General features: G+C 40.6%; 2 protein-coding genes across 4 annotated transcripts; one reads left to right on the top strand and one right to left on the bottom strand.

Annotated features, from left to right (window-relative positions):
* The first annotated feature begins 1,209 nt into the window (after positions 1-1,209).
* LOC109480827 (COMM domain-containing protein 9-like) lies at positions 1,210-2,384 on the top strand. The gene is made up of 2 exons (XM_019783151.1): positions 1,210-1,552; positions 1,824-2,384. The coding sequence occupies exons 1-2, from the start codon at positions 1,268-1,270 to the stop codon at positions 2,286-2,288; spliced, it is 750 nt and encodes a 249-aa protein (XP_019638710.1). The 5' UTR covers positions 1,210-1,267; the 3' UTR covers positions 2,289-2,384.
* Positions 2,385-4,864: 2,480 nt separating this feature from the next.
* Positions 4,865-12,897, bottom strand: LOC109480822 (copine-3-like). 3 transcript variants are annotated; one of them, XM_019783145.1, is made up of 17 exons: positions 12,822-12,897; positions 11,944-12,112; positions 11,351-11,530; positions 10,975-11,049; positions 10,695-10,766; positions 10,396-10,479; positions 9,389-9,478; positions 9,113-9,217; positions 8,815-8,898; positions 8,395-8,454; positions 8,141-8,274; positions 7,683-7,737; positions 7,370-7,555; positions 6,854-6,986; positions 6,467-6,570; positions 5,684-5,821; positions 4,872-4,973 (listed from the first exon to the last, which is right to left on the bottom strand). In XM_019783145.1, the coding sequence occupies exons 2-16, from the start codon at positions 12,106-12,108 to the stop codon at positions 5,702-5,704; spliced, it is 1,647 nt and encodes a 548-aa protein (XP_019638704.1). In that variant the 5' UTR covers positions 12,109-12,112; positions 12,822-12,897; the 3' UTR covers positions 4,872-4,973; positions 5,684-5,701. The 3 variants fall into 3 exon arrangements, with proteins under 3 accessions (XP_019638706.1, XP_019638704.1, XP_019638705.1); XM_019783146.1 differs by having other exon boundaries at positions 11,944-12,109; positions 12,822-12,888; XM_019783147.1 differs by lacking the exon at positions 5,684-5,821 and having other exon boundaries at positions 4,865-4,973.
* Positions 12,898-22,741: the final 9,844 nt, after the last annotated feature.

Raw genomic sequence — 22,741 nt, 5'->3', positions numbered from 1 at the left:
GTTTCGCCCTACCCGCTTGTGCCCCTTTCGAAAATTCGAATACAGAATCCGGACGTTGGAACTGATGTTGTTGCATTTGAGGGTTTAGGGGCACCAACTTTTGGCTCATCTTGCATTGAAAGGCGCGTTTTCTTGGGTGGGTATGATATAAATAAAATACAACACGGTGTATTCCGCATCGCCCTCGGTCCCGGCCCTCCCGCGATCCGACCCGCGGTCGGGCCGATACCTCGGGCGATACGGAATACCCCGTGTTGTATTCTATATGTATAATCACGTTTTACTCTCAGAGAGATTTTCCACACATATTATCAGGACAGATTTTTTTGTTTAATAAATAGATGTATTTTGATATAGGTTTGGCAGAAAAAACTTTACCCAAGTGTTGTTTATAGTGTGTACAAAGTGGTGCTCTACATGTATATAAAACATGACTTGGCAAGTTTGGAAGAAATACATAATATTAAACTGTCCAATATGCAATGACAGCTGTTGATATATATGTAGCCAATAAATGACTTGAATGTATGTTATTGCCTCTCTCTTACTTCTCTAGCGTTACCTTAAAAACGTTAAATGATATCTAATTAGATCAGAGCAGGCTACAAGTACAATCAAGTGTAAGGCACTAGTTCTCTTTGCATGTATGATAAATTTTCATTAAAAGATTGATGCTTCTCGCTAAAGTTAACATTGGTGTGATAATGGGTTACTGTTTGTATTGGGGTGGGGGGGAGTGAAACTTAATTTAGTATCAGTGAAAACTTTTTGCTTATTTTTCAACATCTCCCAAAGTTATCAAAACCCAATTTAAATATTCATTAATGTTACATGCAAGGTACATTTGTATCTCCTTGTTGAACCTCCTTGTTACTTACTTAACGTTACTTGTACTTACTTGTTACAATTTACAATTTTGGTGTTCTCTGAATGGCTCCTTCATGTTTTTTCTGATCATATGGAAGTGTCATTTTTTCGATGATTCTGAAACAAGTGAGACCAAGGGTTATATTATATATAAACCTTGATGAGAACAAATGACCATGTCTCCAGTAGCTTGTTCTTCCGACTTCGTTCGCAAGGTGTCGTGGCTGAACAAGTGACCTCGAAAACTAACGAGGGCAGGAGAACACTTCGAGAGGGAACAGTGAAGCATTGTAAAACAACATTTACTGAAGTTTTATCATGATGGTGGTGATATTCATGAAAATCTAAAATTATTCTTCTCAGTATCGTCTAACATGATAAGCTATATTGAAGGAGATCAATGAATTCGTTGTATTCTGCCCAACATGTTTGTTGTTTGGCCCTCATGCTCAGTTCACCTCGTGAGAGTTCAAAGGTCAAGGCTCTTCCTCCTGTAGTTCTGATCTCCAGTTCCCATGGTTTAGCTACATTAAATCTTAAAATCATGGCTCCAACCGACTCTATCAACTTCGAGGCGCTAAATATCCTCCTGAAGGCCAGCTCTAAAGAGCAAGTGGTGGCGCTGTGTCAGCAGGCGTCAACACTGGGGCAGGCGAAGTCCGTCCCAACTCAGACAGTCGCTCAGGTTAGTCCAATAAGCTATAACATAGTATAAGTGGCTTTGTAATATATGTTACCTCAAACGATTATTACGTCGACTTAACAAAGACTTAGATGCCAACAGGAGATTCTTGTTTTTCAGGAGGCTATTTAGGAGTTTTTTTGTTTTGTTTTTTCAAATTTGTGTAAGGCATCCAGGGAAGGAGATACAGATTGAACAGATGACCATCATACATGTACATACAATGTATCACACTACATTTAAAAAAAATGATCAGAATTCGGTATTTTCACAGGTATCAGCAGCCTTGTCTGTCGAGCCAACAGAAGCCAGGCAGCTGACCCAGGCCCTGCAGGCCGTCATCTCCACCTGTCTGCAGCAGGACCTGTCTGACTCCGCCTCCATCCAGCAGGTCTTCCCTGCAGACTTCCACCAGAACCTGAGGAACCTCCTGGTGGGGGTGCTGGCAGAACACCTGTCCCAGTGGAAAACACAGGCCATCAACAGCCAGGTGTCCCTGCCGCAGCTGGTGGACTTCGACTGGCGGGTGGACATGAAGACGTCGGCAGACAGCGTGAGCCACATGTCGGCTGCCACCTGCCTGTTACAGCTGAAAGTGCAGAATGTGCCGAAGCACGTTGACAGGGTGCCCCCAGTTGACGTGGTGAATGTTGAACTGAGTAAAGAGACGCTGGACACCATGTTGGATGGACTGGGCAAAATCAGGGACCAACTGTCCTCAGTGGCTGCAAAACCATGATGTACAACTAGCCATTGCACTTGTAGTAAATCTATAGTTGAATGGACCAAAACGTAATTTCAAAAATTTGTAATAGAACTTATAATGATTTCTTCACTCATTACCTCCATGAAAAATGGAGGTATTGTTTTTGGCGTGTCTGTCTGTATGTATGTCTGTGTGTGTGTCTGTCTGTCTGTGTGTTTGTCTGTGTGTGTGTGTGTGTGTTTCCGCAACTTTGTAGTCAGCATAACTTCAGAATGCCTTTATGGATTGTGATGATATTTGGTATGATGGTAAGTCTTGGAAAGACAAAGGTCAAGGTCAAGTATGGGCCTGTAAAAACCGGTGGATGACCTTGGTACTGCAGCAGAACTTCCGGTTTTTGTATCTTTTGTCCTGAACAAGCTACATGTATGGTCTTGACTTTTTGGTGACAGATAGCTTATCCTGTCAGGAATAAGTGGCGTAAGTTTGGTCCCCCTAGCAGCTTGTTCTGGAACTGCAGGTTAGTTTCTGGTAAAAACTTTCAAAGCCAATAAGTCCAGATTGGAACAACGTATTTTCATCATTTTTGGTGTGTAGGTACCTGAGAGACAGTTGTACATGATTAAATGCAAATTATGCAAATGAGGACTTAATTTGCATAATTAATGAGGAAATTTTATAATTACAGTGTTTCATATAATGGTACTGCTATACATGTAATCTATTTAATCTGTGGCAGGCGGAACATCAACAGATATCAATTATGCAAATGATGACCTAATTTGCATAATTAATGTGAAAATTCTGTGAATCCTTATTGGTGAATGATGGGAATTTTATACCTCGTAACATGTGTAACTTACTTAAAGGTATGCATCGCTATGCATATAATATGTTAATGTAGAGGTATTTGCATAATTAATGAGGACAAAGCAAGTCCATATTTCATGGAGGTATGAGATCTCGGAACTCTTGTTGTTTTTGTTTCTTGTACAGGATAAACCTTCTGATGATGCACTGTTTTAATAGCATCAATGGGTTGCCCTATTATACATGTAGTAAAATCAGTCAGGTACAAATCAGTGTTAGAGGATGAAGCTGGTCTGAATGACCGTGACCTGTTAGCCACCAGAAACATGGTGTCACCACCTGATGCACCTGACTGAACAAATTTAAAGGTCTGGTATCTTATCAGTCATGCACTATGCATCTGGTAGCAACAGAACTTAAGTTGAATGTCCTGCCTGCTAAAAGTAGTGTAATGTCCCAGAAGAATTTTTTTCTATAAAAGTATCTGTTTCATATAACAAAGGTACAGCAAAATAGCTTAATACCAATAAACATCTGCCAGATGCATGAACATCAATGTGTTTTAATGTGTCTTCTTGCATTAGGCATGTAAGAAAAGTTACTAAGGTGTGTCTCTGTATTTTGCTTACTGTGTCATAGAGAAAGTGCACTTCAAACTGATGAATATTGCAAAAAAGATGATTTATTGCAGTTATACATGTGCTACATGTAGTCTTGCTTAACATCACATGTTTGTAACAATGGGTTGTAAAGCCATTATTATATAAAGTCTGTAGATATTTTCCAATTGCAAGAAAAAATTGCCATATACATATACATATACATGTATTAGTCAACCAGTATACCTGACTTGCAGTGAAACACCAGCTGTGCAGGAATGTGGCAGAGGCTGGTTACATATTTATAAATAAGTTTATTGCAAGTTCTTGCCTGCAGGCCTCTAGGATAATTGCAAGTAACAATAATAACATATGACTAATTTAAGAGCTAAATCTAACTCAACCTTGCCGCTCATACATTGTAAGTCCTGCATTCCTAAATTTATGCTCTTCAAAATTATTAAGAGGTTCCAATATATATTCAAAGGTTCTGCAGCATAGTTAGTAGTTATATAGCTCTTATATACATGTACAATCTGAGAAAATATTCTAATCTATGGTGTAGAGCATTGGGTCACCAACAAATGCCATCCCAGTGCAACAACATACCTTCTATGCCTCAACTCCAGCACCCTAAGGTTAATAATTCATAGCTACATGTCTCGTCTGGCCTCAGCTCGGGTCCGAGCATCTGGGTTCGTGTCGTCTCATCCTCAGCTGTTCTGGGGGTGTATAGCTACATGTAAGCTGGTTCAAAATCTCTTCATTATCTCTTCTGACTTTACAAGTCCATAAGAAAAAAAACCTAGACTGCTTTCCATGTTTGACATGTTTCATTACAACTCTCCCTGCTATCTGCACACCAAGTCTGTCCTGGCTACATAGGTGCTGGAGAAGGGTGTACGTGCATATCATATAAGAGTGAAATGTTCATCTATTGCAAACAGTTGTATGAGGAATTTCAGTGGTACATGATTCAGGTAATTATGTGACTACATTTTTACCTAATAGTCATATTTGGCTTAACTGTATCTGAAACTTACTATACCATGGTACTAAAATGACAAATTATTAGGAAAAAGGTACAATTTTTTAAGTGTAAAAAATATTGAAGTGAGCAAGCTTTCAGGCCCAGAAATATTTTCAATTTTCAACTGTTTTCAGGGTACTGAAATATGCAACACGACATACATACAACACCTCACAGTGGGTTGGCATTGTTGGGAAGGATGCCCTTCTTACTGAAGTAGGCAACAACTTGCCTGGGAACCTCAGAAAGTACAGCTTTGGCCAGCTCAGCAGAATGCTTCTGTAGATATAGGAGATGAACACAAGTGTCAGCATACTACTATTTTTGTCTTTCAACACACCAAGATCTTGCAAACAACAATATTTTTAGTCGTAACTGAGCAAAACAAAACCAACATCAAACAAACTGCACGGCAGGCCAGAAACCTAAAACTGCTCACAGCACATCACACACACATGGATACATCAGTTACAGCAAAACAACAATAGGGAGGATTATGGTTAGGGACATACTAGATTAGTAGAGGTCACAATAGACATGGCAGAAGGTCAAGCTGTTATGCATGCTGTTTTTTGTTATTTTTGTTTCAGGGCACAACTGCTCACTGACTGCCATGTGTATCCTACCATCTAATAATGATAGAGGTAACCTGGAAGGCTTAGGGTGATCACTGATCATTCTGTGTTGTGGAGCTTCCTGTTAGGCAAATTTGGAAGCACTTAGAAAAAAATTACTTGAAAGCATAACATATAAGGTACAGGTAATTTGACTACTTGCAAAGAATTATTCCCCAGACTAGTGACAGCAACCTAATAAAATAGCATTACACCAGCTGAGAAGCTAAAGGACAGCACATGTACTTGTGTTGTTGCAAACAAAGCTGGAATGTATTGTGCATGAAAATGCCTCCAGTCTTATTAATACGAAAAATTCATCCTTGCCAACTTTCTAGAAAGGTCTATATCACTAAGAGCTGGTAGAAAGTTCACCTTTTGCCTACACAGAGCCTACACAGGGCCTTGAGTGGGGTTAGGTGTGTTGGGAGCCATTCCTCGCTTTTTGAAGTACTGGACAACTTGATTGGGCAACTCTTGGAGAACACTCCGTGCAAGTGCTGCAGGGGCTTTCTATAGGGGACAGAGAGAAAAGTCACTACAAGGTAGAGAAAGTATTTAACCCTCCAGCCTTGTTAATGCAGCAGGGAAAGAGCATGTAATATGATGTAGCAGAAAAGAGGTGTCGGGTGGGGTGCAGGAATGTTGTCATCAGGTAAAGGGGCATCAGAAAGGGAATGATATATATATATGAACAATTTTGTGCACAGCTTCTATGTAAAGGCAATGGCTGGAAAGTGTAGTTTCTGAAAAGATGGAGTCCTGACTTGTGAACCTGCCTGTGCCTACATGTAGCTGTACATACATACATACATACATACATAAATAAACACCTGGTACATTTTTGTAGTTGTAAATTTAAAGCAATGTAGACACATTAGTAAACAAGAAGATGAAAATCTTTCACATAAAATACACATAAAAAGTGATTACTTTGGAGCAGTATACCAGTAATAATGTTGCCTAGAAGTCCTCTCAATGCTGTAATCATTCAAGTTGCCTAAAATTCCTGAATGTCAGGCAACATACCTTTTGGCTAGTCAGCTAGTAATTCTAGCAGGAAGTATCCAACATATATAAACTAATCCAGTTAGCAAATGATGCAACACGCTGTGAAGTGTGTTGAAAGTGAAAAGATTCAGATTTGTTCTCACTCACATTCTGAAATTGTCGGAATGGAACAAACTGCACGATGTCCCTCAGTACCGGCTCTCCCCGCGGAGACTTCAGCACACCGTCATCCCCGTCCAGTATCTCCATATCTGTGCCATGTTTAGGTAACAACAGGATAGTATCAGAACAACAACAGCAAGACATATAAGGACAGCACTGTCACCGTAACAATTAAACACTGAGAAAATATCAGAATATCACAGAATATTACCGGGGTACAAGAAGCACATGTCATATCACAGAGATTTATTCTGTGTTAAAATACCAGAACAGGACAATGCTAATCCTAAAATCATTGCAACAGGAACTGTTAATAAGTAACAGTAAGAAATAAACTCATTGCATATGATTCCAAAAGTGTAATAAGACTACCTCTAAAGTCTGCATCACCAACACCAATGATGATGATAGACATGGGGAGGTGGGAGGCCCTCACGATGGCTTCTCTGGTGGCGTCCATGTCTGTCAGCACCCCGTCTGTCAGCAGCAGTAGGACATAGTATGCCTAGGGGAGGGGGGTACAGGATGGTAAGAGCAGAATGTTAGCAAGGAATGTTGCCATGGGAATATGACATACCGGTAGATACATCTTTTGCTGCTGAAATTTTACCAACATTTCAATGAGGGTGTCAGGATTTTATGCAGTTCATATATTAAATGATCAACCAAACAGTTAATCTTGCAAGTTTAGTTTGTATATATATTTGCAAATTACACAACAACATCTCCTTTTTTCAGTGAACATATTTTTCTCGTGTTACAAGACCTCTTTTCTAGTAAACATGTCTCTCAGAGCTAGTTCAAAAGACAGTTTTTCTCATGAGAAGTACAATCAAAGACATGAAATCTGGCAAGACATGTCAAAGCAGAATGTAGAAATTCCCTCACCGAAGCTCCAGGCTGCTGGGCTGCCTGAGTAGCAAACCTGGCGACGTGGTTGATGATGGGAGAAGCGTTGGTCGGTCCATACAGCTGGATCTGGGGAAGGGCGTTCTGATAGGCTGTAAGAATACCTTCCACACCCATGCAGTATGGGTTCTGAGGGTTAAAGTTCAGGGCAAACTCATGCGAAACCTGCAAAAGAAAAAAATAGGTATGATTCAGTTAAATTTTTCCTGATATATAATTCTTTGTACATAGCTGTACTGCCAAATTGATAGCGAGGTTTGAAAACCATACAGACAAATTATTTGAGATATACCTGAAAGTCAGGAGGAATTTTGGCTCCAAAGCCAAGTGATGGAAACATCTTGTCCCTGTCAGTAAAATGGAAAACAACAATTTACAAACTTAAAAAACATGTCAGATTGTACCGTGCCATGACCTTCCTTATTTTGCATTTTGCTTTATGTGATTTTAAGTAATGCATGGCTTTACTGATATATATATGCAATCACATACCAAACATCATACAATTCTATACCATTGCAGCTATTTCATATTCTATACCATATTTTATTGCCATTTCTCTCAGAAGTTTGAGCATGTTTTGTAATGTGTGGCGCACGATACCAGCAATGGCAGTTGCTGCATGTGAATTGTGTTGTTGCAATGCAATTCAAAAGTTAAAGTTATGAGTACATGTACAGTCCATCTAGATACTGGAACTATCAGCAGGTACATGTGCTTGTGGAGCAATGCTGCACATGTAGGACTTACGTATCATAGTCCTGGACCACTCCACCCACAGAACCAATAGCCAGCTGGTACTGGTTCGGCTGGCCATGACCGAGGTAATGCAGGCTGGCTGGGTCCTTTGGGTTGCCGTTTGAAGCTGTGAAATCTACTCCAACCTGTACACATTTTTAAAAAAAATCAAACATGGTTAAAAATGGTATTAAATTAGATGTGTGGCAGTTTAAAAAATCTCCATGTGTAAAGAAATTAAAACCCTCACCAAGTTAATGACTTACTGTGAAGTTGATCTGGCAGCCTCCAAAGACGTAGTCCAAGAAAGAGTACTCCTTCCTTAGCTTAAAGGAAAAACAGACAACAAGTATAAAAATGCTTCACTTCATTACACATAAGTAAGGTAAATCAGAATTAAAACCAACGTAGTGGTCTGAGCTAATGACATTAAGACACTATGAGAGGGCATTGAAAGAAACTCTGGTCTTAATAAAAATCACCAAATCACCAACTTAATAAAAATCCCCAACATCTTAACCAAAGTGTCCGCAGTTAGATATTAAGCTGAAGGGAGCACTGTGGGTGCCTTGTTGTACTGAATCTAGTTCATCTATGTCCTATCGTTCCTGTATGTTTAGGAACAACCTCAGCTATTCAACGTCTGCACATAAATCTACCTATTGATAAGAAGCTAAACATCTTACAATGCACTTGGTAAGAAACAGGATGCCTGAGTCCTTGTAGGATGACTTCTTGGTTTTCTTAGGGTTGATACAAGGAAACTCCACCTGTGGGAACAGAGACAGCTTACAGTCTGGAGGCAGTTAGTAAGATCCTCAGCATTTCCACCAACAGGTAGGCTGCTGGGATTCAAACCAAAACTCTTATAATCCAGAGAAGCAGGCCAAAGGCAAGTATCTTACAGGTTTTATTTCAGTACATTATATTATTATGGGACATTGAATGTGATATAGATTAGATGCCAGAGCTCTCACTCCATACCTGTCTCCTCCCTCCCTGGTTGTCATCTATCATCTGCCTCAGGGTCGTGGTGGCCTCACCAATCAGGTCATGGCTTCCATCTGAGTCCCAGTCATAACATATCAGCTGTTATGTTAGACACACAGTGATTAGTTATTGAAAGGATTTAATCAGAAAATACACTGATTGGCTATTGTGCCTCTGCTAGTGGAAATAGACAATGCATATACAATGTACATTCTTTACTTTATCATGTTGTAATCTGAAAAGGAAAATGTACAATGTCAAATATCACACCTTCAGTTGCTTCTCATAGTCTCCATTACAAACAGATTGTACAGTGAGGGTGAAGTCCTTCCATGTGGGGCTCAGGTTGTTCTGTATTACCTACAGATCAAACAGGGAAAATGTCATAATCCAACTTAACGGTGCACACACCAGTTCTTCCGCGACAGGGGTCCACGATAGTCCGTGGCAAAAAAGTGACGAAAGGGTTTTGAGGGTCCGACTTTGAGGTGACATTTCTCATAAACTGCCACGAAATATCATTAAACATTAACATGGCTGAAGAGTGTAAGAAATGGTGATTTTGGGGTAAAAATTTCTTCTGGCTCCGAACCTTACTTCCGGGTATCCTTGCGCGCCAAGTGTAATCCGCCCGTTTGACCTAGATTTCGCTCTGCGCCTTCCTAGTAGCGGATTTGCAACCCCTCGCGCTGTGGACGATTAAAAAAAATTACAGTGCTAGAATTTTCTTTATAATTTACTCGGGTATAGTCAAGGTTTGGGTCTTTCTGCCAGCATCAGTCATTTCTGCCGGAAAATTTTTTTCTATGGGATTATCCTACGTGAAAATTCGCAATTTTGTGCATTAATTTTGGAGTGAAAATAATGTTTTTTCCGTTGGTTTTACAAAACTTAAAAAGGTTGAAGAAACCAAACTCAGCTGGTCTTGTAGCTGAAGGGATATCCTTTCGTCCCATATACAGTTATTCTCCTTCCGAACTACTCCACGGCAGAGACGGTCGCTAGATTTGAGGGTGTGCAGCTTCGAATAGAAACGCCAAATAAACTGGGGTGTGCCCCCTTAATTTGTTCACTAAGCAATTACAACATCAATGTACCAGTCAGCATTACTGTAGAAGAGGTGATGTATGTATGAACCACACACTATATCAACTAGAATGTACAGGTCCATCACCTACCATTCAATATTAAATCCATTAGTTAACTTAAATGGACTATGGTGACCTGTCTAATTTGATTGTTTCTCATCTCTGGACTGATGAGCACATTCCTCTCACCTCTGTCCTGTGTACCAGCTGCCAGAAGCCATCCTTGCCTTGTTTGTGAATTTCCAGGTATGGATCAGACTTGCTGAATGTGTCCTGTGGAAAAAATACACTGTATGTCAGAAACCATTTAGTAAGGTATCTCTTACAGCCAGAGACACACAAAGACAATCTAGCTATTTGGATGGTTTAGTGGGAGCTTTCTTTACCACCTTAAGGCTCAGGATAGGCTGACAGTGAAAGGCGTGCGAACAGCCATATCTATGACAGACAGAAATCATGAAACTCCTCCCTCCCACGAACACACCCACCTTCTTGTCCAGTTTGTGAGCTCTGAAATTGATGTCCACAACATGGTGGTCAGTCAGCTCCTGTGCAACAATCTGGGAAAGCAAGGGACAAGAAAATACACCTTATTTGGTACTTTGTAGACAAGGGAGGCAGCAATTTAAATGCACATAGTGGTATTTAAAGGAGGGTAACACAGAGTAGAAGCAGATACAGATATTCAACTCATCAACCTATGGTAGACACAGTGTAATGTTTAAACATTGCAAGACATGGCAAGTATCACTAATTATCCATGCTCACCTTGATTTCACCCTTCCCAGCAGCTTTGCCTGTCTTCAGAACAAGTGGCTTTTTGTATGTCCCATGTGAGACAATCTGGACAACACAAGTCAGTCAGAAAGATTATGCTGTAAAATGGCAGGGAGGATTTAGACCTGAATTCAAAATATTAAAGTTTAAAACAGCAGTTCCACCATCATTCTATATCATCTTAACTCCTGGTATATAATCTTTCCATAATCTTTATATATATATATATGTTTTCTAATAATCATAATGTATTATTTGAAAAGGAAACGCTTCTAATTTTTTTCTTGATAGCGACAATGGATGTAGAATTGGCAGATGTAAGGTAAGTGACTATGAAAACACTAATCACTAAGACATTTCTCCCTACCTGACCCAGAGTGCATTCCAGACTTCCAAGAAAATCATCATCCGCCAGTGTGGAGGTGGCATTGTCAACATCATACACTGTAAACTTCAACTTCTGAACCTCCTCAAAATAGTAGTCCACTTCAAACTTAGTGGAGAACAGTGGGTCCAGGGTGTTGACTACCTGCTCAGTTCTCCCAAACTGTGATGGTGGGAAAATTTACAGTTCAATGGTCTGCATCAAATGTTGAATACAGTTGATTATAAAAAACGATGCATGGGCATCAAAACCAAAACTGCATTGAGCTTCTATGTTCAAGACTTTAGGTTACCTATGAATCATATAATGAAATATGCTCACTTGAAAGTATAAACTAGTTTAATTACTGTTCTAAAACTGTTGCTGAGAAGTCAAATTACATACTCGTACATGTATATCAATATATGACATTACTCCTCAAGTTCTACACAGACAGTAATAACAGATTCAAAATCATTTTTTAAAGGCTTATATTAGTTATAAGCAATACATGAATTTCAAGGTGTTACCGGTAGTTATGATTATGCAAGTAGTATTTGTAGTTCTAGCTGGAAGTTGTGTTACTAATTCATCACCTCGAACCACTTGTCTCCTTCCTGCATCATGAGAACACAGATGGGGTCAGACTTTGAGGTGGTGTCTTTGTTCATCAGGTGTTCACAGCTAATGGACAGCTCCACTTTGGAAACAGGGGGGCCACCAACTGGTGCTCGCTGTTGTTGTCCGTATGAGAAAGCCATCCTTCTAAAGGGGTAACAAATAATCCACACATATTATAAAATCTATAGCAAGTTGTCTTTATACAATATACATGTAATACAAAAAGCCATTGCCTTCCAGAGGCTAGGCGATTGTTGTAGCCATAAATTTATAATAATAATTTTAGTAGCTACTAGCTACTGGAGGTTCTCAGGTGACATCACACTAATATTTAGTTACATTTGAAACCCGTGTATAATATATGCAGGATAACTCACAGTCATGGTGAACTGAGTAATCACATTTCCATTAAAAATTCAAAGTCACCTGGCTGAATTCCAGGTTTAACAATATAAAATCTACCGCCAAATTGGTTCCAGATGAGTGCGAACGACAGAGTTGCTGGTTTGTCAGGAAGGGCTGATTTAATGAGCTTGAATAACGTTAGCTTCACGAGCCTATGCTATGGTACTGTGCACCGAGTCAGTTTGCGCCTGATAGATTATGGCGATCTCGCCTTTTCGTTCCCCTCCCACATCCCATGTGCATGTCCAAGTTTACTGAGAGTAAAACTAGAAGTATCAAACTATCTATGTTTCGTTCGTTTTATAATAATACTTCCGCATTCCGCGGACGGGCGTTTCCAGGACTAGGCCGTGTGAGCTGTTTCCTCCGCCACACGAAACGCTGCAAGACAGCCTCCTGTCACGTACTTCAGGCCCTGACATAAAAATATAACTTCTTCAAACCTCACCTGTTCTTTGCTAGAAGACGTTCTCAGTCCGCTTGAAGTCAACAACTCCACGCCCCTCCCTGACCCTTCAGTCGCAAAACGTGTTTTACGTTTTGCGGCAAGTCGCGAACAGGGCTTTGTCCCTTGTCGTAAGCTTATGGATATTGACAGGACCGTCCTGTCAATAGTGGAAAATTTGCACTATTGACAGAACCATCTTGTCAATAGTGGAAAAACTTGCGTTATTGACAGGACCATCCTGTCAATAACAGAAAAAAATGCACTGTTGACAGGATCAGTGGAAAATTTTCTGCTATTGACAGGATGGTCCTGCCAATACCGCAAGGTTTTCTACTATTGACAAGATTTTTCCTGTCAATAACAGAAAAAATTGTACCATTGACAAGATGGTCCTGTCAATAACGGAAAATTTTGCACTATTGACAGGATGGTCCTGTCAATAACAGAAAAGATTTACTGTCGACAGGGCCATCCTGTCAATGGTGCATTTATTTCTGTTATTGACAGGATGGCCCTGTCAATAAAGCACAATTCTGCACTATTGGCAGGAAAAATCATGTCAATAGTGTAAAAAAATCTGGTATTGACAGGAGGATTATTCAAATATGAAACGGGCCAAATTCTAGGGTTATTACGACCTGAGTATCCAGATAAAAAAATAAGCGTGTTACAGCCAATCTACCTTAGTTTGAACCGTCACCGATAATGTCAGCACCTGCGTACATCAAAGTATATAAAATGTACATGTCAATTCTTTAATACCCTAAGCCGGTAGCACCATTGTTTGTGTTCAGTAAAACTCATATATTTTTAATGACAATGACAATGAACTTTATTGCATGTTCACGCCCTACACGGGCCAAATGCACTTAAGTTAAATAACTTGGTAACAAGAATAGAAGAAGCAATTGTTACATTCGTGTGTTATTTAATAGAGATGCGTAGTATGCGTGATGTTTACACAAGACTGAGATAAAAGCACAGCGATACGGATCTAAAATGAAGTCTATTCCCCTCAGACAGTGCATTGTTGCTTTATAAATGTGGTCTCGTCAAGACATCAAGATATAATTGTATCGCAATTAGTACAGTGGTCCACGTCTAACGAAATGCACGTTTTAACGTTTCAGAGGCCTGGTATATCTTTGAATTGTTCAAAATATATAAAACATGTCAATCAATCCCTTTATATCTTGTGATGTTGTTTCTTTGATACGCAGGGCTAGATCGATATATCATCATAGAGAAGAAATTTTAGCCCATGAAGTATATCTATGAGAGCGGAGAAAGCCTGACAACAAGGATGTAATATCATATCGGCTTGGGTACCATCTTAGTTGGTTTTCCATGGCTCCTATGTGTCACCTTTTGTGGAACTAGTCATCTTTTGCATACATAAAAGTAAACATGCATAAATCGCAATTCCTTTGATATCTTGCGACACTGTTGTTGTTTGTGTAGCCACCTGTACGGGTATATCATGATAGAAACGAACAGTCTGTCAAGATTTTACAGAAAACTGTGAGAAAAGTCTAATAAGGACGCTATTGACACCTGCCATACGTCTGTTAATTTGACTTTTGACGGGCTTTTGTTGGCCATTCTCGAGTATCCTGCGTTGCTATCATAAAGCCTTGATATGCAATAAGGCTGAATATATCAACAAGGATGTGAGATGGAATCTTTGTGCTTTGCATTTTCAAATCCGCCGACACAGTGCGGTGACCAGTAACGGTACAGAACTCGCCACGTAGCCTTATCGAAGTGATAATGGGATAAGTATCTAGACAGACCAATAGAAATAGTCCTAGAAATCACGTGATGAAGCTTTGCAACGAACTCTCTTAGTTTTCCCTGACACAAGGACGGTGAGAGACTCGGGGGAAGCGGACAGTTGGTTGAATCAAACGAATAACTGACTGAACAGTACTAGTGTACTACCTGTCGGCAATTTACAAGGTACATTTGTCGGTAAGAAATCTAATAATGATACTTAATGCATGAATATTATTTGTTGATTTCCTTTTAATTGTACTTTTATATCCTATATAGACTGATTGATTGAAGTTCGGGAGAATTACATTATGTCTTAGACTTCTAATTAAATACGCCAGTACGTTGAAATGTCAAATATATTCACAAATAGATCAAAATTACTCATCAGACGTTATTACAGGCTACCAGCTGCAGGTCTTAGGTAATGCTGAGGTCACATTTCCAAACCGGGGCCCGGCCGAGCTGTTTCGATTAACGGAAAATCAAAAATCTATATCAATAAAGTACTCATAAAGTTCCCATTAGAAATTCTTTAAAATCCTTTCTGCTTTGTTGTACCTTATCATCATACTTTTCGCTCCATAAGACTGCCCGGCCGGGCCCCGGTTTGGAAATGAGACCTCAGCATAAGTGAAGAGTGTACCAGAGGTTTGATTTGGGTAGGGTCTCGTTGACAAGGAAATATATGTGTTCATTCATTTCATGATATTGTTGGTTTAGGTGTTTCGGTATATAAACCTGTAGATCTAGTCAAATGATGCAATTTTGATAGTTTATTTGGCTGTAGTACGTTCGCTATTTCGTTTGTACTTTGCTATTCAGTCGGCCCCTAGTATCCGTGCAGTTCTTATCATAAATGATATGATACGTAACATTTGACATTTGCTGGCCTTTGCTTATGAACTATGACATGAAACCTCACGTACACGATATAACTGAAATATTAGTCTGTGTAGCACAAACTTCGCTCTCCTGGCGGTTACGGGTCCTCCCCGCACTCTAGCGGGCCGGCGGAAGTTGGGCTTGCCGCTGTAAGCTCGCTCTAGTTGAAAAATCAATAGCCGGGTCACCACGTACAGCTAAAATTTTGGCGCAGAGGTGAGCGGCAAATATCCAGTACAACGGGGCGCCTCAGTTGCTCCGATGTCATGATTTGCCCCCCCCCCTTCCGAGGGGTGGGATCGCTAGATATTTGGTCCCGCCGGGACCCCACCCTTCACTAGAGACCACACACACCACAAACAAATCCCACCACCTCGCCCCCCACATTGGTTTCACCTCCCCCCATCCACCCAGGGGCGAAATCGCCAGCGATTTGGATCCTCCATGGGCGACACCGCTATAGAGATCAGGTCCCCCTGTATTTTACCCCCCTAATGCTTAGGTCACATTTCCAACCCGGGGCCCGGCCGGGCTGTTTGGATTAGCGAAAAATTAACAATTCATATCATGAATATACGCAGATAGTTCCCATTGTTCATATTTTCAACTTTTTTGTGCTTGATTGTCTTTCATATCATACTTTTCCGTCCATAAAATGCCCGGTCGGGCCCCGGCTTGGAAATGTGACCTCAGCCTTACTAAGGACTGAAATCTCTGTGTTAGGTCACAGCAAGTAAATTTTATGGATGCCACCCTCAGCAGACTCCAAATCTAATTCAATTGGGTGAAAAAACAAGGCGGGCCAGAAAAACAAGATTTCTACATTTTCACATGAAAAAAGAAATGTATTGTGCTACGTTTACTGCCAATTACAAATGTATTATAACATCCATTCGTCATTGAATTTTTTTCAATCATTGTACAAATGGTTTTGATTCAGTGGGAACATCGCACATAAAGGAATGAAATACACCATAATGTCTATCGATCAAAGAGATCGAGTTACCGCGGCTAATGCCAGCACCTGCTGCGTACATCAAAGTATACAAAATATGCCACAATCAATTCTTTGCATTTAATATCCTGCGACGCTGACGATGGCATCATTGTTTTTGTTCAGTAAAAATTATATTTTTTCAATAGATGCGCAGTGAGTAATATTTACACCAGACTCGGACAAAAGCACACCAATACGGGAGTACACACCGGCACCGTGAGAATTACTAACAGCACACCGCTCCTCTGTATATCTGCTCTCTCCAAGACATAACTATGTTTTTTCTGAAAACGTAGGGAAGGAGTGGCGTCGACGCACGTCACTCGCACGTCACTCGCACGGTTGCACAAAGTGTAAGAGTATGATCTGCACGCCAAGTCTGGCCGTGAGCGGTTGCGTGCATCGTACGTGGCGCAAGTGGTAAGTGAGTTGTACGTGCTTACAACGCACGATTTTCGTGCGATTGCAACTTTACCGTAAGGAGGCCGTACTCACACGTGCTTCTTCCGCACGACACGTACGGGGCACGCGCGTCGCTCGTACTCGCACGCACGGGTGGTGAATCCGCAGACCGCACGTGGAAAAGGTTTTACATGCACTTAAAGTTCTACGGTGTGTCTGCGTGCTCCCAAATCCGTAGGATTCCGTACGGAGGTGGTACTCACCACGCACGGATGCCCTACGTTTGCCCACGTTTTTGCACGTAGACAGCACGCAGAAGCACGTACGGCGGGTTGTGACCATCGCTTAAGACATCTTAATTACAAAATAAAGATGGTCCACTTGTAACGGAATACATGAGTTAACGTATTTAAGATGCGGAGGGAAGACTGGTCGATCTTCTGCGCAAACTGAAGCATACAAAACATGTCGCAATCAAGTATTTGGTATCTTGCGACGCTGTTGTCATGTTTCTGTAGTACGTAGGGGCGTTGAGTTGATTGTTCCATATTAGATTTTTGTACCTTGCCTGTGCACCCTACTATAAATGTTTATGCGTCGAACCTTCTCACGTTGGGGTCGTTAACCGTTGACGCCTAATGTCATCGCCCGCGTACATCAAAGTATACAAAATATGTCGCAATCGATTCTTTCATATCCTGCAACCCTGTCGATACTAATATTGCTTTAGTGTCCAGGAAAAATGATTTCTTTGCAAGAGAGATGCGTAGTGAGTGATATTTATACAAGACTGGGATAAACACACGGATAAGCAATACGGATGTAAAATGAACTCTTTTATGTAACCGAAGCGTAACACACACCGCCGGGCACCGTGAAAATGATTAACAGCACACCGCTGATATCTTCAATACATATCTTCAATATCTTCAATACATACATGTAACTATACTAAGACATCTCAATTACAAAATATGCAGATGGTCCACTTGTGAATAAATAAATTAAGAGTTGAAGTATCAAATATACGATTTATTTATCTATTTATCTATTGGTTCGACAATGATTGTCTAGGCTTCCCAACTTGCTGACAAAGCTATTGTAAAGGGCTAGCCTGGAAAAATACATACAATGGCAATCTATGGATTCTTCAACCCTAGTGCCATCTCCTGAAGTGGTGACTCGAGAAGGAGAAGAAGAATGCCATCACCTGTGCATATCAAAGTATACAAAACATGTCGCAAGTCTTCGGTATCTTGCGACGTCGATATCATGTTTCTGTAGTACACAGGACTTCGATATACCACCAAAGAGAAGAAATTATACTCAATGAAGTTTATACTTCGGACCGAGGAAACCCATAGAACAAGGATTAGCCTGGGTACTATCCTAGTTGGTTCCCCGGCTCTTATACTCGCCACTGACGAACTAGTTATCTTTTGCACCCAGTAGCATGCAAGTCAATGAAACCACCAATATTAACTCCACAGCACTCTAAACCCGAAAGATACACCAATTGGTGGCGATAATGACGTCAAGCATCGTGACTTCTGTACTCTTGTAACGTGTTTCTGTACTCCGACGTATGTATCACACACATCCTTTGGTTCACATACCAGTAAAATAAAAGTCAAACTATATACAGTAGCATATCTCTGACAACCCAAACTCATACATGACAAAGGTATGAAGTCATCGACCTCTTGTTGTTTTTACGTCTTTTGTACATGCTATTTAGTCGGCCCCTCGGGATTCCGTTCAATTCTTATAAATTATTTGATACGTAATATTTTATATTTGCTGGCGTTTGCTTATGAACTATGACAAGAAACCTTACGATATGGTTAGAATACTAGTCTGTGTAACAAAAACTTCGCTCTTCTGGGCAGTACTGCGGGCCGGCGGAAGTTGGGCTTGCCGCTGTAAGCTCGCTCTAGTTAAAAAATCAATAGCCGGGACGTGTCCTTCCTTGTGGCCTCACAGCTAACATTTTGGCGCAGAGGTGAGCAGCAAATATCCAGTACCACGGGAAGGCTCCGCGGAACAATGGACTGCAACTTGAGCATTTATGACAAGTTAATACTTACTAGTGTATGCCGATAGGAAAGCTACCCAAACCCAAGTTTAACGCATGATGCTTTTCAGTCACTCCTTGTTACACAGAACAAGGTAATTCTCAGCCGCCACAATGTTTAAGAAAATTATTTTCAAACATTTGGTAGAAAAGTAGTGGACCAGCGCAAACTAAAGTATACACAGCATGTCGCAATCAAGTCTTTGATATCTTGCGACGTTGATGTCTTACTTCTGTGGTACGTACGCAAGGCTTCGGTTATACCACCAAATAGAAGAAATTTTACTCAATGAAGTTTATTCATCAACTTGAGGAAAATCTTACAACAAGGATTAGCCTGGGTACTATCATAGTTGGTTCCCCGGCCCTGCTGGCCCCTATACTCGCCTCTGACGAACTAGTTATCTTTTCCACACATCGAATTCCACAAAACCAGTCGCTTTGATATGTTGCGACACTGTTGATGCTCGTGTACCTTCATGTGAGTATACATCATGAGAGAGACGAACAGTCCATGAAATTTTACATAAGACTGTGGGGAAAATCCAAGGACGCTACTGACGCCAGTCATACTAATTATCATGACGCAATTAAACTACTTGTGTTTCTATAAAAAAGCCCTGAGATTCATATGATGTCCTTGGTTTCATATAGCAACAAGGATGTGAGATGGAATCTTGGTGCTTTGCATTTTCAATTCCGCCGACACAGTGCGGTGACGAGTAACGGTACATAACTAGCCACGTAGCCTAACCGAAGTGATGTTGTGGTTAAGTATCTAGACGGACCAATAGAAAGTGTCGTGGAAATCACGTGATAAGTCTTTGCATCAGCCATTCTGTCGTTGTTACTATTAAACGGACGGTGAGAATCTCATAGAGAAGGGAGGCGGACAGTTGGAGGGCTCAAACGAGTAACAGACTAAACATTGTCCTACCTGTCGGCATTTTACAAGATACATTTGTCGGTGAGAAAGCTAATAATTCATACATGAATAGCACTTGTTGATTTCCTTTTAATGGTACACTTTGTATTTTACGGGAGAATTACATTCTGTTTATTTTAGATTTCTAATGCGCCAGCACGTTAAATTGTCAAATATATTCAAGCACAAATTGATCAAAGTACCCGCCAGCGTTATCTTCAAACAGAGCTTACTTCATGCTAGCAGGTTGTAGGTAGGTGAATGATATCGATGTACCAGCGCTTTGATTTGGATCGGATCTAGTCCCAGGGAAATATAGATATAACGTTATACGTTTTCATCCATTCATGCCATGAAATTGTTGGTTTAGGTGTTTCAAAATCTAAACCTGTTGTAGTTAAGCTGTGTAATTGTTTTTACTTCTTTCGTAATTTGCTTTGTCCCTCGGATTCCGTCCAATTCCTACAAATGATTTGCTATGTAATTATATGTAACATTTGATATTTGCTGGCGTTTGCTTATGAACTATGACAAGAAACCTTACGATATGGTTAGAATACTAGTCTGTGTAGCACAATCTTCGCTCTCCTGGGCAGTTACGGCTCCTCCCCACACTCTAGCGGGCCGGCGGAAGTTGGGCTTACCGCTGTAAGCTCGCTCTAGTTGAAAAATCAATAGCCGGGACGTGTCGTTCCTTGTGGCTTCATAGCCAACATTTTGGCGCAGAGGTGAGCAGCAACTATCCAGTACAACGGGACGCCTCCGTTGCGCCGAAACAATGGACTGCAAGTTGTGCATTGATGAGAAGTCAATACTTACTAGTATATGCCGATAGCAAAGCTACCCAAACCCACATTTTACCGCAGAGTTGAGCGGCAAATATCCAGTAATCAACGGGACGGCTCCGTTACGCCGGAACAGTCATTTTACTTTTGAACTCGTTGCACCTAGCGCCTAATGTCATTCTCCGCGTACATCAAAGTATAAAAAATATGTTACAATCAATTCTTTGATATTTCATAGAATATAACAGCATTGCTTTTGGTCTGTGAAAATAACAACTTGAACAAGGATGCTATGTAAAACATTGGTATAATTTGGTTATGAAGCCACAATTATACATCTTAATATGGAAACTTCGATAGACTTGTGGTGGTATTGATGCCTCTAGTTAGTCTGTGGTGTGGACTGGGGAGTAAAAAAAAGTAGTTATGTTTACAAAAGAACAAGGATGTGAGATGGAATCTTGGCTCTTTATGTTTTGAGATCCGCAAACACCGCCCAGCGATGAGCACGACAACCCAGAACTCCCTTCCAACCTAACCTATAAGTTTCAAAATTCAATACACAAACCATCTTCGTCGTGATTACTTTTGTTATGCAGGTAACCATGAAGTCAGCCATCGGGCTTCTCTTCTGCCTACTTTTCATCCTGGCGCCCTGTGGTGAGTTGTAGATGAATTCTTTCTCTCTTCTCCAAGAACGTCGCTGAGGCCATGTAGGTTACTAGTACTGCTCGTCAGTCTATCAACACAAAAGCTCTTTTCTGGTTAGTCCTCTTTACATTCTATAGGCCATGCATTTATATATCATTATATGTTCGATGAAAAAAGATAAAATGGCATCCTTGTTGTCGGCAGAATCACAGGACAACCACCCTGGCGACCCCTTCGTCACTGCCTCTATTCTTGAAGCTGTGATTCGTGTGGACGCGGTCATCGCCAGAGCCAAGGAGATGCACGATGACCGGAACAGGTAATGGAAAAGAGGAAGATGTGTCATCAAGGGGCAATTGGTACAACAGGGATTTGAGGTTCATGTCTGTCAGTTAATGAGATTATACACCATACGTGCGTACTATGTGAAGGAACTGGACTTTCTTACATCATTAGAATAACGCATTGACTCCACTGCATGACCCCTTATTGACACTTCACTCTCGTACAGCAAGGTGCCGGACAACACGACGCCTCCTATAGACTTTTAATTGGAACACTGCCTGACGGTGGATCGATGGGGCAAACAACGTCTGTATCATGATAACGCGTATGCACCGTATGTGTACAGTGTCTAAATAGTTCTATGTTTTCATGATGGCCTAAACGTTCATCTTTTTTTTAGAGGTGGTGAAATATATGATGTGAAACTTTTGTTCGAGCTATGGGAATTTCCCCGGTACAATTGAAATTGAAATACCTTTATTGTACATTCATGCCACGACGGGCTAGGTACAGGTCAAGATACTGAGTATGACAGACACATAACAAACGTATATAGAAAATTGGAGACAAAAGATGCACTACTTGACTTAGACATACATACATAAGGAACATACAAGGGTACTATACTAAGCTAATACATAGTGTTCTAGTCACTGAGCTAATACAGACAGGTCAACTTCTTCTCGCTTTTTTGTACAGTGAAAAATGTGGGAGCAGATCATGTTTGTGATACAGGGTTTGTCTAGACGCATCAAAAATATAAATTTATCATTTGCGCTTAGGTGTTCAAAGTATGGGAACTTCTCTTTAATATAATTAAAAAGGACAGATCTTTCATTAGAATATAAAGTACAGTCTAAAATAAAGTGTTGTTCATCTTCTATTCTATTCATGTTACAGTATTGACAGAGTCTGTTCTGGAGAGGAATGCGGTTGTGCCGTCCCGTTTCTATGAGTAATTTGTGGCAACTTATTCGGAGTTTTGTTGCAGCTATCCTGTGTTGTATGTTGTTAACCGATAGGTACTCTTCTTCTTTATATATAGTTTTAAACAAACGGTACGTTCGTAACTTGTTACTAGAAGATGTACCTCTGTTATGGTCATTGTGGATTTTCAGTGATAAATGTTTGGGTGTAAATAAT

Source organism: Branchiostoma belcheri, unplaced genomic scaffold (genome assembly GCF_001625305.1).
Source record: "Branchiostoma belcheri isolate BF01 breed outbred unplaced genomic scaffold, Haploidv18h27 scaffold52, whole genome shotgun sequence".
Lineage (NCBI taxonomy): Eukaryota > Metazoa > Chordata > Leptocardii > Amphioxiformes > Branchiostomatidae > Branchiostoma > Branchiostoma belcheri.
Note: the sequence above shows the minus strand (reverse complement) of the source record. Positions and strands in the feature narration are given on the sequence as shown.

Coding starts and splice junctions, on each gene's coding strand:
- LOC109480827 (XM_019783151.1), top strand. CDS start 1,268: ATGAATTCGTTGTATTCTGCCCAACATGTTTGTTGTTTGGCCCTCATG. Junction 1,553..1,823: donor CAACTCAGACAGTCGCTCAG/GTTAGTCCAATA, acceptor GTATTTTCACAG/GTATCAGCAGCCTTGTCTGT.
- LOC109480822 (XM_019783145.1), bottom strand. CDS start 12,108: ATGGCTTTCTCATACGGACAACAACAGCGAGCACCAGTTGGTGGCCCC. Junction 11,531..11,943: donor AAGGAGACAAGTGGTTCGAG/GTGATGAATTAG, acceptor CCACCATCACAG/TTTGGGAGAACTGAGCAGGT. Junction 9,479..10,395: donor AGCTGGTACACAGGACAGAG/GTGAGAGGAATG, acceptor TTTGATCTGTAG/GTAATACAGAACAACCTGAG.